Source organism: Mercenaria mercenaria, chromosome 13, assembly GCF_021730395.1.
Source record: "Mercenaria mercenaria strain notata chromosome 13, MADL_Memer_1, whole genome shotgun sequence".
Lineage (NCBI taxonomy): Eukaryota > Metazoa > Mollusca > Bivalvia > Venerida > Veneridae > Mercenaria > Mercenaria mercenaria.
The window spans coordinates 63,301,900-63,317,248 of NC_069373.1; the positions used below are offsets into that span (position 1 = coordinate 63,301,900).

The window sequence follows — 15,349 nt, forward strand, 5'->3', positions numbered from 1 at the left end:
TGAAGCGATCTTAGCATGGACTTCTCTCGGTTTTGCTCATAGGTTTGCTCCGTTGCACACAGGGTTAAGCAATATTAAAAATAGGTAAAAAAAGTTTTAACAATTTCTTCTTATAAACAAATTGGAGGATTTTCATCAAACTTGGCCAAAAGGGTCAGTGCATGAATTTTTCTAAAGAAGGGGCAGAGATATAAAGGTCACTGCGTTTGAATAGTTAAAATCCCACTTCAGATATATAGCTCATTCATGCGAGAAAGCTATCAAACTAAGTTGGCGGTTCTATCCAGGTGCCAGCCTTTGGCTTTAATACTGTTTAGAAAGATACTTTTGGTTTACCACCAATATTAAAGCTAGAAAGTTATCTAAAGCTATGTCAAAGTGACTCAGAGAAAAAAAAAATATTGAAGTTTTACAAAATTCTGCAGCAAATACACAAAATCTTTAGCCCATTACTGTTTTATGAAGAAGTATATTGTTGAAAATTTAAAGTGGTATTTTTTTATGTTTTTAGAAAAGACCAGGCAAAGCTAGATAAATCAGAAAAGGTAGGTTGAAATAGATACCTTATTATTCATTATCTAGTTTGTAGGTGTGTTGTCCTAGAATGATATTTATTGTACAGATGTGCTTTCTTTGGTGAACCGTATACATTGATTATGTCTTAGTTTCTTATGAAAGACATTTCAAGGTACATGCATTCTATGACATGGTACCCCTGGTTAGTGTGCATTTGATATGGCTATTGACTGTCAGACAGGAGTTATTAATAGACAATGTCATTCTGTTGTTTTGAAAACAGATAGTTTTGTCTAAAGCCATTTTCATTTTCCACTCAATTGTGACTGTACAGTGGAAGTAATCTAATAGAATCTATGCTTGTAAGTACCTGATAAGGCAAGAGTTGTCATTCTTTGCAAACACAGATGTAACAGATATCTCAAAACTTCAGTTATTAATATATAAACAGAACTTTTATGAAATTCAGATATATAATTTTTGGTTATTTGAATAACTATCTTTGATATTTGGTTCTACCTCTACAAGGTTTGTAAAGTACACATGTGACCTTAAGACCTTAAAATACTTAACCTGCACATGTATTAGAGTGAAATCTTTTGTGGCTGGAATGTTATGAATAAAGATAATAATAATTTAATTTTATAATAACCTCTAAAATTTTCATAGGCATTTTATTCAAGCTTTTAAAATTTTATTTTTGATAGAAACGCAAAAAGAAACTATCTGGAAAAGAGGACACTCCAAGAAAGAAGTATAAAGACAAAAAATCTCCTACAAAAAAGAAACAGGTAAAACAGAAGTAATCTCAAGTTCTAGCCGTAATGTGAATGAGTCTGTATAAAAGCTTGTTTAATATAAACGTAATGTGTATATTTTTCAGGTGTTACAGAAAAAGGTGATTTATTATATTTTAAATATTGATAGTTATATGCATAAAAATGAACAATTGTTACTGAAGATCATTTTGATTTTCAGGTAAGCAGGGTGTGTGTTTAAGCTTCTATACTAAACAAAATCAGAATTCATTTTGAAAAATACGAGTGTTTTGCCCAAGCATGCAAAAAATTTTGAGTGCAAAAATTGAAATGAAAAGCCTTCATTTCTTAAACTTTCAGTTTTGATTTGCTACAAATGTGTGCTCATTAATGGTGTTTTACACAGTAAATGGACTGGTTAGCAAATTTTAATCATGTGATATTTTATCTACAATCTCAAAACAAAAAACATGTATTTATGTATATAAAATATCTGTCAAAAATGGTGGAACAAAGATGCGAGTAAAGTTGACATTTTGCAAGTTGAAATTTCTTGTACTCTCAATAATTGGTGAGTGCCAAAAAAGTTAAATTCTAATCCTGTCAAGATGAATGTTTGCCTCAACCATTTTTCAGAAGGCATTATGTATGGTGGAGGCTGTTTTGATTTATGAGGACAAAGTAGTTTAGGTCAGGTTAACAACAGTGTAAGTTAATTTAAATACTGTTAGAAAGAGGCATTAAACAAACATATAATTTTGTGTTTGGATATTACAGAAAGGAAGAGAACATAAACGAGAACACCATCATCGCCATTATCAGGAGTACGAAGAGGTGGAGGAACCAGAGGAGGAGGTTCAGAAACAATGTCTGGGTCCCGGCTGTGTGAACCCAGTGAGAACTGCCTCTAAATACTGCTCTGATGAATGTGGTTTAAAACTCGCAAAAAGGTTTGTTGGTTGTATAGACATCTGTGTAGAAAAAGGAGTATGATACCAGTCAGACTAAACCAGTATGAGCAATAACTTGTTAAAATGATTAAAAATAATGAAAAAATTTAGGAAAGTTTCCAATTATAATGATTATTGGTCCTAATATTTATTAAGTAACAAAATGAAATTTAATGAAAGTAACAATTACCAGATGATATGCCTTTGTAGTTCTAGCAAATGCAGTGAAAAGGAATAAGTAATTATGTCTCCCCAGGAGACATATTGTTTTTGCCCTGTCCGTCCGTACGTCCTTCCGTACTTCACACTTCATTTCCGAGCAATAACCGGAGAACCATTTGACCTAGAACCTTCAAACTTCATAGGGTTGTAGGGCTGCTAGAGTAGACGACCCCTATTGTTTTTGGGGTCACTCCATCAAAGGTCAAGGTCACAGGGGCCTGAACATTGAAAACCATTTCTGATCAATAACTAGAGAACCACTTGACCCAGAATGTTGAAACTTCATAGGATGATTGGTCATGAAGAGTAGATGACCCCTATCTATTTTGGGGTCACTCCGTCAAAGGTCAAGGTCACAGGGGCCTGAACATTGAAAATCATTTCCGATCAATAACTTGAGAACCACTTGACCCAGAATGTTGAAACTTCATAGGATGATTGGTCATGAAGAGTAGATGACCCCTATTGATTTTAAGGTCACTCCGTCAAAGGTCAAGGTCACAGGGGCCTGAACATTGAAAACCATTTCCAATCAATAACTAGAGAACCACCTAACCCAGAATGTTTTTTTGAAACTTGATAGGATGATTGGTCATAAAGAGAAGATGACCCTTATTGATTATGGGATCACTCCGTCAAAGGTCAAGGTCACAGGGGCCTGAACATTGAAAACCATTTCCGATCAATAACTTGAGAACCACTTGACCCAGAATGTTGAAACTTCATAGGATGATTGGTCATGAAGAGTAGATGACCCTTATTGATTTTGGGGTCACTCCGTCAAAGGTCAAGGTCACAGGGGCCTGAACATTGAAGACCTTTTCCAATCAATAACTAGAGAACCACCTGACCCCGAATGTTGAAACTTGATAGGATGATTGGTCATAAAGAGAAGATGACCCTTATTGATTATGGGATCACTCTGTCAAAGGTCAAGGTCACAGGGGCCTGAACATTGAAAACCATTTCTGATCAATAACTAGAGAACCTCTTGACCCAGAATGTTGAAACTTCATAGGATGATTGTACATGCAAAGTAGATGACCCCTATCGATTTTGGGGTCACTCCATTTAAGGTCAAGGTCACAGGGGCCTGAACATTGAAAACCATTTCCGGTCAGTAACTTGAGAACCACTTGACCAAGAATGTTGAAACTTAATAGGATGATTGGGCATAAAGAGTAGATGACCCCTAACGATTTTGGGGTCAGTCTGTGAAAGGTCAAGGTCACAGGGGCCCGGACATTGAAAACCATTTCCGGTCAGTAACTTGAGAACCACTTGACCCAGAATGATAAAACTTCGTAGGATGATTGGTCATGCAGAGTAGATGAACCCTAACAATTTTAGGGTCACTCTGTTAAAGGTAAAAAAGGCCACAGGGGCCTGAACATGGAAAACCATTTCCAATCAATAAGCTGAGAACCTCTCGGCCCAGAATGTTGAAACTTCATAGGATGATTGTTCATGCAGAGTAAATGACCCTTATTGTTTTTGGGGTCACTCCGTTAAAGGTCAAGGTCACAGGGGCCTGAACATTGATAACCAGTTCCGATCAATAACTTGAGAACCACTTGACCCAGAATGTTGAAACTTCATAGGATGATTGAACATGCAGAGTAGATGACCCCTATTGATTTTGGGGTCAGTCTATTAAAGGTCAAGGTCACAGTGGCCTGTTCATGTAAAATCATTTTTTGGAAATAACTTGAGAACCACTTGACCTACAATGTTGAAACTTAATAGGATGATTGGACATGCAGAGTAGATGACCCCTATTTATTTTGAGGTCACTTGATCAAAGGTCAAGGTCACAGGAGCCTGAACAGTGACTTGAGAACCACTAGGCCACGAATGTTGAAATTTAGCGGGATGACTGGACATGCCAAGTAGATGATCACTATTGCAGCCAACCATCAGTGTCTCTTTGACTTTCGCTCCTGACCCCTATTGACTTCTTGCCTACAGGACTTTGCATTGGGGGAGACATGCGCTTTTTTACAAAAGCATTTTCTAGTTTAATTTTTAATTTTTTTCCCTCATTATTTTGTTAACTTTGTTTTAGAAGTACATGTAGTACATATGTTGACACCATCCACCATGAATTTTTAGCTCACCTGTCACATAGTGACAGGGTGAGCTTTTGTGATCGTCCGTTGTCCGTCCATCAACAATTTTTTGTGAACACAATAGAGACCACATTTTGCAAGCAATTTTAATCAAACTTGCACACAACTTGTATTGGCATAATATCTCGGTTCCTTTCGAAAACTGGCCAGATCCCATCATGGGTTCCAGAGTTATGGGCCAAAATTTGCTATTTTTGGCTTGTGAACACGATACAGATCAAATTTTGCAATCAGCTTTAATCAAACTTGCACACAACTTGTATTAGCATAATATCTGGGTTCCTTTCGAAAACTGGCCAGATCCCATGATCATGGGTTCCAGAGTTATGGCCCCTTAAAGGGCCAAAATTTGCTATTTTTGGCTTGTGAACACGATAGAGACCACATTTTGCAACCAGCTTTAATTAAACTTGCACACAACTTGAACTGGCATAATATCTCAGTTCCTTTCGAAAACTGGCCAGATTCCATCATGGGTTCCAGAGTTATGGCCCCTTAAAGGTCCAAAATTTGCTATTTTGGCTTTTGCAGCCATATAGAGACTTCATTTATGGTTTGATTTGATACAAACTTGCAAAATATCTTCAACAACAATAAATCTTGGATTCCATGATGAATCTGTCAGATCCAATCATAGGTTCCGGAGTTACGGCCCCTGATTGACCCCTGAAAGAGCCAAAATTTGGTAATTTTTACCTTGTGAACACAATAGAAGTGACATTTTATATTTGATTTTAACCACACTTACACACAACTTAAGTCACAATAAGATCTCGGTTCCTTTCGAAAAACGGCTAGATTCCATCGTGAGTTCTAGAGTTACTGCCCCTGAAAGGGGCAAAAGTTTCTATTTTGGCCCGTTCAGCCATATAGAGGTTTCATTTATGCTTTGATTTGATACAGACTTGCACAGAATGATTATCTTGATGATCTCTAGACCTGGATCGAAACTGGGTCATGTCAGGTCAAAAACTAGGCCATCCTGTCAAATCAAAGGAAAAGCTTGTTGACAACCTAGAGGCCACATTTATGACCCTATCGTCATGAAACTTGGTCAGATTGTTTATCTTGATGATTTCTAGGCCAAGTTCGAAACTGGGTCATATGGGGTCAAAAACTAGGTCACCAGTCAAATCAAAGGAAAAGCTTAACACTCTTGTTCATTTGATGTGCATGAAACTTGGTCAGAATGTTTGTCTGCATGAAATATCGAATGAATTTTTATCTGGGTCATGTGGGGTCAAAAACTAAGTAACCAGGTAAAATCAATAAATAAGCTTGTTTACACCCTAGGGGGCACATTTTTTATTCTATCTTCATAAAATTTGGTCAGAATATTTGTTATCATAAAATTCTTGGATGATTTCAGATCTGGATCACGTGGGGTCAAAAACTAGGTCACTAGGTCAAATCAAAGGAAAAGCTTGTATACACTCTATAGAGGCCACTTTTTTGCTCCAATCTTCCAAAAACTTTGTCAGAATGTTTGTTTTCATGAAATTTTGGACAAATTCGAATCTGGGTCATGTGGGGCAAAAAACTAGGTCACTAGGTCAAATCAAAGAAAATGCTTGTTTACACTCAAGAGGCCATGGTTTTTTTGGTCCAATCTTAATGAAAATTGGTCAGAATGTCTCCATGAAATCACTAGGTAAAACATGTTTACACTGTTATGGTGTGTTACTCAGGTGAGCGACCTAGGGCCATCTTGGCCCTCTTGTTTTGTTAGCTCAACTGAGCAGTGTGCTCAGGGTGAGCTATTATGATCGCTCACCGTCCGGCATCCGTCCGTCTAGCGTCAGGCCACACTTTCCTTTAAACAACATCTCCTCTGAAACCGTTTGATGGAAGTTGATGAAACTTGGCCTGGGTGTTCCTTGGGTGGTCCCTTTCAAAGTTATTCAAAGAATTGAATTCCACACAGAACTCTGGTTGCCATGGCAACCGAAAGGAAAAACTTAAAAAATCTTCTTGTCCAAAACTGCAAGGCGTAGAGCCTCGATATTTGGCGTGTGACATCATCTCATGGTCCTCTATGAAGTTTGTTCAAATTATGCCCCTGGGTTGAAAAGAGGCCCCCCACGGGGGTCCTAAGTTTTACATAGACTTATGTAGGAAAATTTTTTAAAAATCTTCTTGTCTGAAACCATAAGACCTAGGCCTTTGATATTTGGTATGTAGCATTGCCTTGTGGTCCTCTACCAAGATTATTCAAATTATTACCCTGGGGTGAAAAGAGGCCCTGCCCCGGGGGTCCCAAGTTTTACATAGACTTATTTAGGAAAAAATCTTCTTGCCTGAAACTGCAAGGCCTAGGCTTTTGATATTTGGTATGTTGCATTTGCTAGTGGTCCTCTACCAAAAGTGTTCAAATCATGTCCCTGGGGTGAAAAGAGGCCCAGCCCTGGGGGTCCCAAGTTTTACATAGACTTTAAAAATCTTCTTGTCTGAAAGTTCAAGACCTAGGCCTTTGATATTTGGTATGTAGCATTGCCTAGTGGTTCTCTAACAAGATTTTTCAAATTATGCCCCTGGGTTGAAAAGAGGCCCTGCCCCGGGGGTCACTTTTATATGAGTTATATTGGAAAAAGTACTTCAAAAATTATCTTATCATATTTCCTAGACTGTCTAATTATAATTACCTGATGACCCCAAGTAATTAGGGGTCACTTGACTGTGACCTTGACCTACTGACCTACTTTTTTGTTTTTAAAGATACAGCCTTGAAATTTGGATGACATGTACAGTTTTGCACATCGATCTTAACAGCATAGAACTTTGGACCACGTTTATAACTTACGATAAAGATTTCAATACTCATCTTTAATGTTCTTAGCCCTGACCTACTGACCTACTTTCTTGTTTTTGAAGCTACAGCAAAGAGATTTGGACCACATGTATAATGTTTGATACAGATTTTAATACTCATCTTGAATAGTCTTAATCATGGCCTACTGACCTACTTTCTTGTTTTTGAAGATACAGCATGGAAATTTGGACGGCATGTATAACTTTTGATACAGATTTCAATAGTCATCTTTAATATTCTTAAACCTGACCAACTGACCTACTTTCTTGTTTTTGAAGCTACAGCAAAGAGATTTGGACCACCTGTATAGTTTTTTAACAGATTTCATTAGTTATTTTGAATAATCTTTACCATGACCTTCTCACCTAGTTTTTTGTTTTTGAAGCTTTAGCAAAGAAATTTGTTCAAGAAAGCAATTAAACTCAGGGGAGCGATATAGGGCCATCTTGGCCCTCTTGTTCTAGTTAGTTACTCAAATGAATTTTAAGTATTACTAATGATTTTAGGAAAATGTTTATTTTGAAAATCTCAGATTTTACTAAAGGGTCTATCATGCAAAAATAAGTAATGTGTTGTTTTTTTTTTTCATTGTTAAGCCGAATCTATGAACTGTTGCCACCAAAAATTCAGCAGTGGCAGAGCAGTCCTTGTGTAGCGGAAGAGAAGAATCGCCGAACGTTAGACAAGATCCGTCAGGAACAAATGGAAGCAAGGCAAAAACTGGTGGAACTGGAAATGAAAATCCAAGAACTTGATGCACTTGTTGACAGGGCTAAACATGCTAAGTGTGAAGCTGAAAAAGAACAGGTTCATGTTTTTTAAATACTCTAGAAATGTTCATTGATTTTAAATATGTTGACTTTCTTGTGTATTAAAATGGTATACATGTAATTGTAGTATTTTTAACAGAATAGTGAAAGGTTTTTGTTTCCTGTTAAAGGTTTATGTTTCATCTGCGGGGCTATATCTATTTAAATCTGATCCATTTTTGTGTAAAATGAATTTTTGACTTTTTTAAAGTTTGCTTTTTATGGTGTCCTATGTTACATATACTTTGGCATTTGCATTTTATAGCCTATCTTTTTAAGTGAATATATTTGTTGCTTTAGTCAAAGTTCTGAACAGAGTATGTTTTGAAAAAGAAGAAATTTATAATTGCAGCCATCAGAATCAGAGGACGAGATGGAATACAATTTGTTTTGTGTAACTTGTGGTCTTGAAATTAACCAGAAAACAGCATTGAAGCACATGGAGAGATGCTTTGCAAAGGTAAACAGTTTCTGTTGTTCTTAAACTCACCTGGGTATGAAATACTCGATGTTGAGCTTTTCAGATTGTTGGATATCTGTCTTCAGTTTGGTTCTTCCTTCCACAATTTCTTAAAAGAATATTTATGCTAAGTCACAAAGGCATTCTCATCTTATCTCAATGGATGGTCTTTTTTCAGACTTCTTCAAATCTAGATCATCCATGCAGAACTCTGGTTGCCATTCCAGCCAAAAAGAAATCTTAAAAGTCTTCTCTTAAACTGCTGGTCAGATTTTGAAATAATTATGTCTCCCCCAGGAGACATATTGTTTTTGCCCTGTCCGTCCGTCCGTCTGTCCGTCCGTCCCGTACGTCACACTTCATTTCCGAGCAATAACTGGAGAACCATTTGACGTAGAACCTTCAAACTTCATAGGGTTGTAGGGCTGCTGGAGTAGACGACCCCTATTGTTTTTGGGGTCACTCCGTCAAAGGTCAAGGTCACAGGGGCCTGAACATTGAAAACCATTTCCGATCAATAACTAGAGAACCACTTGACCCAGAATGTTGAAACTTCATAGGATGATTGTTCATGAAGAGTAGATGACCCCTATTGATTTTGGGGTCACTCCGTCAAAGGTCAAGGTCACAGGGGCCTGAACATTGAAAACCATTTCCGATCAATAACTAGAGAACCACTTGACCCCGAATGTTGAAACTTCATAGGATGATTGGTCATGAAGAGTAGATGACCCCTATTGATTTTGGGGTCACTCCGTCAAAGGTCAAGGTCACAGGGGCCTGAACATGGAAAACCATTTCCGATCAATTACTAGAGAACCACTTGACCCAGAATGTAGAAACTTCATAGGATGATTGTACATGCAAAGTAGATGACCCCTATCTATTTTGGGGTCACTCCATTAAAGGTCAAGATCACAGGGGCCTGAACATTGAAAACCATTTCCGGTCAATAACTTGAGAACCACTTGACCCAGATTGTTGAAACTTAATATGATGATTGGTCATGCAGAGTAGATGACCCCTAACGATTTTGGGGTCACTCTGTGATAGGTCAAGCTCACAGGGGCCCGAACATTGAAAACCATTTCCGGTCAGTAACTTGAGAACCACCTGACCCAGAATGATGAAACTTCATAGGATGATTGGTCATGCAGAGTAGATGACCCTAATGATTTTAGGGTCACTCTGTTACAGGTCAAGGCCACAGGGGCCTGAACATGGAAAACCATTTCCAATCAATAACTTGAGAACCTCTCGACCCAAAATGTTGAAACTTCATAGGATGATTGTTCATGCAGAGTAAATGACCCCTATTGTTTTTGGGGCCACTCCGTTAAAGGTCAAGGTCACAGGGGCCTGAACATTGATAATCAGTTCTGATCAATAACTTGAGAACCACTTGACCCAGAATGTTGAAACTTCATAGGATGATTGAACATGCAGAGTAGATGACCCCTATTGATTTTGTGGTCAGTCTGTTAATGGTCAAGGTCACAGTGGCCTGTTCATGTAAAATCATTTTTTGGAAATAACTTGAGAACCACTTGACCTACAATGTTGAAACTTAATAGGATGATTGGAGATGTAGAGTAGATGACCCCTATTTATTTTGAGGTCACTTGATCAAAGGTCAAGGTCACAGGAGCCTGAACAGTGACTTGAGAACCACTAGGCCAAGAGTGTTGAAATTTAGCGGGATGACTGGACATGCCAAGTAGATGATCCCTATTGCAGCCAACCATCAGTATCGCTTTGATTTTTGCTCCTGACCCCTATTGACTTCTTGCCTATAGGACTTTGCATTTGGGGAGACATGCGCTTTTTTTACAAAAGCATTTTCTAGTTTAACAACAATGTTCCTTGGGTAATCTTATTAACATGGCTGTTTTGAAATGTCCTTTTGTGTGACCCTCTACCAATTTCTTTCAGGCTATATTAGTTTGTTAAAAATCATGGCTTGTAGGGGGGGCGGGGTTAGTTTTTTTTTTTGTATTGTTAGATGGAAAACTTAAAATTCCCTTCTGAAACTAAATATTCCTCTTTCATTTATTTATGTTCCTCTGCTGGATTCCTTCAGATCATTCAGTGTCATTAAAGGAATGGGTCATTATTTTCTTTTTATGTATAGGGTAAACATTTGAGTCTGCTTGCCACATTTCAAAATAATTGTAATAAAATGTTCTTTATGGGGACCCTCTGTCAACAGTGTTCAAATTATTTTGATTTGTCTAAAAACATGGCCACCAGAGGTCTTGCTCACTTGTCCCTATCTTAAATTATTTTTTATGTAGTAGAAACTTTAAAAATCTATTCAGAAACTACATGGCTGATTTATTTCTGTTCCACAAAAAGTAAGATTAAGCAAAATTGAATGATTTCACAGTATCTATTAAATAAAGCCCAGTTAGATTTCTAAATGGACTGGTCTGTCATTGACTTTGAACAGTACCATTTGTCATGTGAAGGGTGCTCACTGAAAATTTACTGACTGAATAGCGACAGTGCTGACCAAGATGAGACTGCACAGATGTGCAGGCTGATATTGGTTTTCACTGGTCGCAGAGGCAGAATCACTTTCTGCCAGCAGACTAAAGTTTTTATAAAGCATATTGTAGCATATTTTCGAGAGAAAAATAGAGGCAGTAGAGAGGATTGGACCTTAGGAAAATTTGTTATAATATACAGTTCTTATTATAGTAAATGTCAGCCATTTCTTCTTTTTTATAAAAAGGTTTATGCCATTAACCAGGATACTATTTGAATAATTTGTATTTCAGAGATAAAGGTTTATTCCATGTGAAAATATTTTCTGACTTTTAAAACTGACATTCTTTTTACAGTTTGAAGCTCAGACTTCATTTGGATCTATTTACAAGACTCGTATTGAAGGCACCTCAATGTTTTGTGATTTCTACAACAGTCAGAGTAAAACATACTGTAAACGACTGAAAGTCATCTGTCCGGAGCATATGAAGGAACCCAGGGTAGGTCATAGCAATGTTAATTTCTGATGAATCATACTTATTTGATAATATAACATACAGCATTTAATATATACACAGAACGTGATTTGAAGTTTGAGAGAAAGATCAGATTATCTGTCAAGACTGACTTTAGTGCTATAAATTGAACTACATGTATAAGATATATTTGAAGAAAAAATGTAATATTCTGTTTTGATTGTCATCATTATAGCAGATCTTTTAAAGTAAGATTGAAGGGAAAGGTTGGCAGAAGAGAACTATTTGAAAGCCTCATTTGTTAGGTGGTCAAGGTTGCTGACATTGTGAAAACTTCTTGCTGAGTAACTGCTGTGAAACTGCACTTAAGATGTTGAATTTTTTCATGTTACGAAACTATCCAGCTAGCTTTTGACAGGTCACCTGGTTGAAAACAGGTGCCAGCCCTAGTCTGAAATAATGTCTCATGAGGTACTTTAGGCCTTTCTCTACAACTGAAGCTGCTTAAATTTTGTCAGTGTGACTTGAAACACCACAAAATGTAATAAAAGATAATAGGAGAATGATAACTTTGGTATGGGAAATTGAGATAGGAGTGAAGAGTATTCAGATTGGATGGAATGTTGAAGCAATAATTTAAAGGTTGGAATTCTTAGAAATGAGGAACATGGGAGGTGGGAATAGGAAATATTGATTTGGAGTTCTAGTTGCTGTAGAGTTTGGAAGAAAATTGCCAAACAAAGGGCATTTAACAGTGAGAGTGCAGTGAGAACTTTCGGTAGATGGAAACTAAAGAATCTGATGCAGAATTAGGAGAAAATAATGCAATGAACTTTGAAAATTCTTGAGTAGGGAATGAAAAGTTAAGGTAAAATTTAAATTGTTCAGGAGACGTGTTTCTTTACTCTAGGTACCTGCAGATGAAGTATGTGGGTGCCCTCTTGTATCTGATGTATTTCAAGAAACGGGTGAAATTTGCTTAACTGCAAAGCGTAGATGTAACAAACATTATGGCTGGGAAAAATGTAGAAGAGCTCAAATAGACATGGAAAGAGTCAGACAGGTATGTTATGCTAATGTGTTAGGCAGAGTCAGACATGCCTGAATGTATTGTGTCATAGGAACAGACATATGTGCTCCAGTTTTTCCCGCTTAGCTCAGTAGGGAGATGGATCATGTGGTCATGGATCTATGGATCATGGGGTCACGAGTTCAATCCCTGGGTGGAGCATATGTTCTCCACGATGATTTGATAAAAGAAATTGTGTCTGAAATCATTCGTCCTCCACCTCTGATTCATGTGGAGATTTGTCAGTTACTTGCGGAGAACAGGTTTGTACTGGTTAAGAAGGTAAACTGTCAGTTGTTGAAAACAGTGATGAACCTAAAACAAAGAAACCACACAAACCAGGTTTTTTCTTAGTAAGAATCTTGTCATAGAATTATGCTGAAATATATGATCTTGTGCGAGTCTTTTCATATTGAGTAAATTATGTTCCCTTGAAAATGTTCTACCAAAGTTAGGGGCACATACGTTGCTGCCATGTCTGTATGTCTTCCTGTGTGGCCACATACACGGGATAGTAATTAAGTGGCTATCAGATCAGTACAGAACAGTAAATTCAGATACTACAAGGTTTGATAATGAATTTTTGTTTTAAACATATTCCATGTTTATTTCAGTGGATGAAGATTGACGACTTGTTTGAACAGGAGAGGAATGTACGTCATGCTCTGTCTAATAGAATGGGTGTACTGGGGCTAATGCTACATCAAACTGTTGATCATAACCCCCTGTACCCAATCATTGTACCGGATATGGACTGAAACTACGATTACATGGCAAAGGATTATGCAACTTGAAATTCGTAAACTTGTCAAATGTTGAGATGTTTTACACTAAGCATTGCAATAATGTAGTCAAAATGATTATTTTGCTATGCAAGTTGGCATTTCAGTAAAGGTTTTGAGATTCCAAATTTGTAAGTAGTTATGACGGATACAGACATAAAGTGCATCAGAAAAACGTGCACAACAAGAAAAATGCTGTACATCAGTTTAACATTTAAAAGTTCAGATTCAATGTTAAATAATGGGTATACGTGGGTCTGTGGTAGTAAAACTGGATTTGGAGACCAGTCTCAAATCCCCACATTTTGATTGGTTGATCCTGAGCTTTTGTTTTGAAATTGGCCAATAGGAAGGCTGTATTCTGAGACTTGTTTCCAAACTGAGTTCTGTATCCTTGGACACAAATACTACAGAGAACAGAATAGGACTCACTCTCTTCAGATGCTGCGAAAGAGGAAAGGAAAATGTCAGTTCAATATTGTTGACTTGAGATGATATGTTGAAGTCTGTAGACTGTTAACTCTAATTCTGTTGTCTCCACCACAAATAGTCTGCACTTTAAATGAAACAAACTAAAGAGAGATGTCTTATAATAACATTTCTTGATATATTTTATCTTCTGTAAGATTACTTTTGAAGTGTTAAGAGGACATTAATGTGGCATGTTCGTGGAGACTTCGGCACGATTTCCTTCTTCATTTCATGCATGAATTACACAAAGAGCATTAAACTGCCATAGATGATTGGTTGATTAACATTGCCAGGAAATGAGCAGAATGCTTCAGTTATCCAGTGTTCAAGTGATCCAAGCATACAAGGAAGACAGCTAGAGACCACACAAATTCCTTGGTGCTAGAGCAATGATTTAGTATCTTTTGAAGAAAAACATCAGTACTGTAGAGCATAAGATTTACGAACATTTCTTTCTTGTCATATTTATTGTTAAGAACTGTAGAAACCAGTGTAGTTAAATCAGCAGGCATACCGTACAGGAAATCAACAAAAACTATGAGGAAAGGTTATTCCAGTCTTAGATTTTCTGAGAGTGGTCTAAAGAAGTTTTATTTAAAACCTGTATTTGCTTGATAGCTTTCTTTGAAGAGTAAATTGTTTAGACTAAGATTAGTGTATATTAAAACATGTAGAATGTAATAAGTGTTGTGATTGGTATTTAACAACTGTAGGTTGCAGGCTTCTGTAGATTACAATTTAATATGACTTAATTGAGCAGTACATCCATGGTCTAGTGGATAAGGCGTCGGCTGCTCAATCCTGGGGTCATGGGTTAAGCTTCACTGGCATCACGACCATGACCTCATATGACACAGTACTGTTTTTTCCAGGAAGCAGACTTGAGAGTGGTTCCAATAAGCTTGAAGCTTTCATCACAATCAAGCTTATTATTATTATTATCAAATTATTAAAAATATTTTTTTTTTTTTAGCAAAACAAAATATGAAGTCGGGCTTTTGAGAAATCCAATATCCAGAAATCTCATACGATTTACTTACCTTTAAGCTTTGTACTTGGCCATATATTCTGGGTAGTTCTGTTTCACATTATTGCAAGACACTGCTGTTGGTCTACACTTTGACTACCATTATAAGAAATGACTACCACACTTGCATTCATAACATGCATGAGGGCTTTCTCACCCCAATAGCCTTTCAGACATCAAAAAATAGGCTTATCTGTAGTCAAATTTGTTACTTTTTCTGAAACACGCTTACCCTGTTTGTTGAAAGACATGTTGAGACCAAATGCCTCCGACACCTTTTCTAAAGTGGCAGGTTTGTCTTGCATTGATACAGACACTTAAAATATTTCATATTTCAAAGAAAACATTGTATTGTTTGACACAGATTTCATTATTGTACATGTA

The 15,349-nt window shown here is 37.1% G+C and overlaps 1 protein-coding gene across 2 annotated transcripts in view; it reads left to right on the forward strand.

Moving 5' to 3' along the window:
• The window catches only part of LOC123528664 (CXXC-type zinc finger protein 1-like), a 33,793-nt gene extending 19,171 nt beyond the window's left edge, over positions 1–14,622 (forward strand). For both annotated transcript variants that reach the window (XM_045308556.2, XM_045308557.2), the window contains 8 exons: positions 512–545; positions 1,224–1,307; positions 2,052–2,224; positions 7,981–8,191; positions 8,546–8,653; positions 11,497–11,640; positions 12,527–12,679; positions 13,300–14,622. In XM_045308556.2, the coding sequence (XP_045164491.1) occupies positions 512–545; positions 1,224–1,307; positions 2,052–2,224; positions 7,981–8,191; positions 8,546–8,653; positions 11,497–11,640; positions 12,527–12,679; positions 13,300–13,443 (1,051 nt within the window). In that variant the 3' untranslated portion in view covers positions 13,444–14,622. The remainder of the gene's footprint in view (positions 1–511; positions 546–1,223; positions 1,308–2,051; positions 2,225–7,980; positions 8,192–8,545; positions 8,654–11,496; positions 11,641–12,526; positions 12,680–13,299) is intronic.
• Positions 14,623–15,349: the final 727 nt, after the last annotated feature.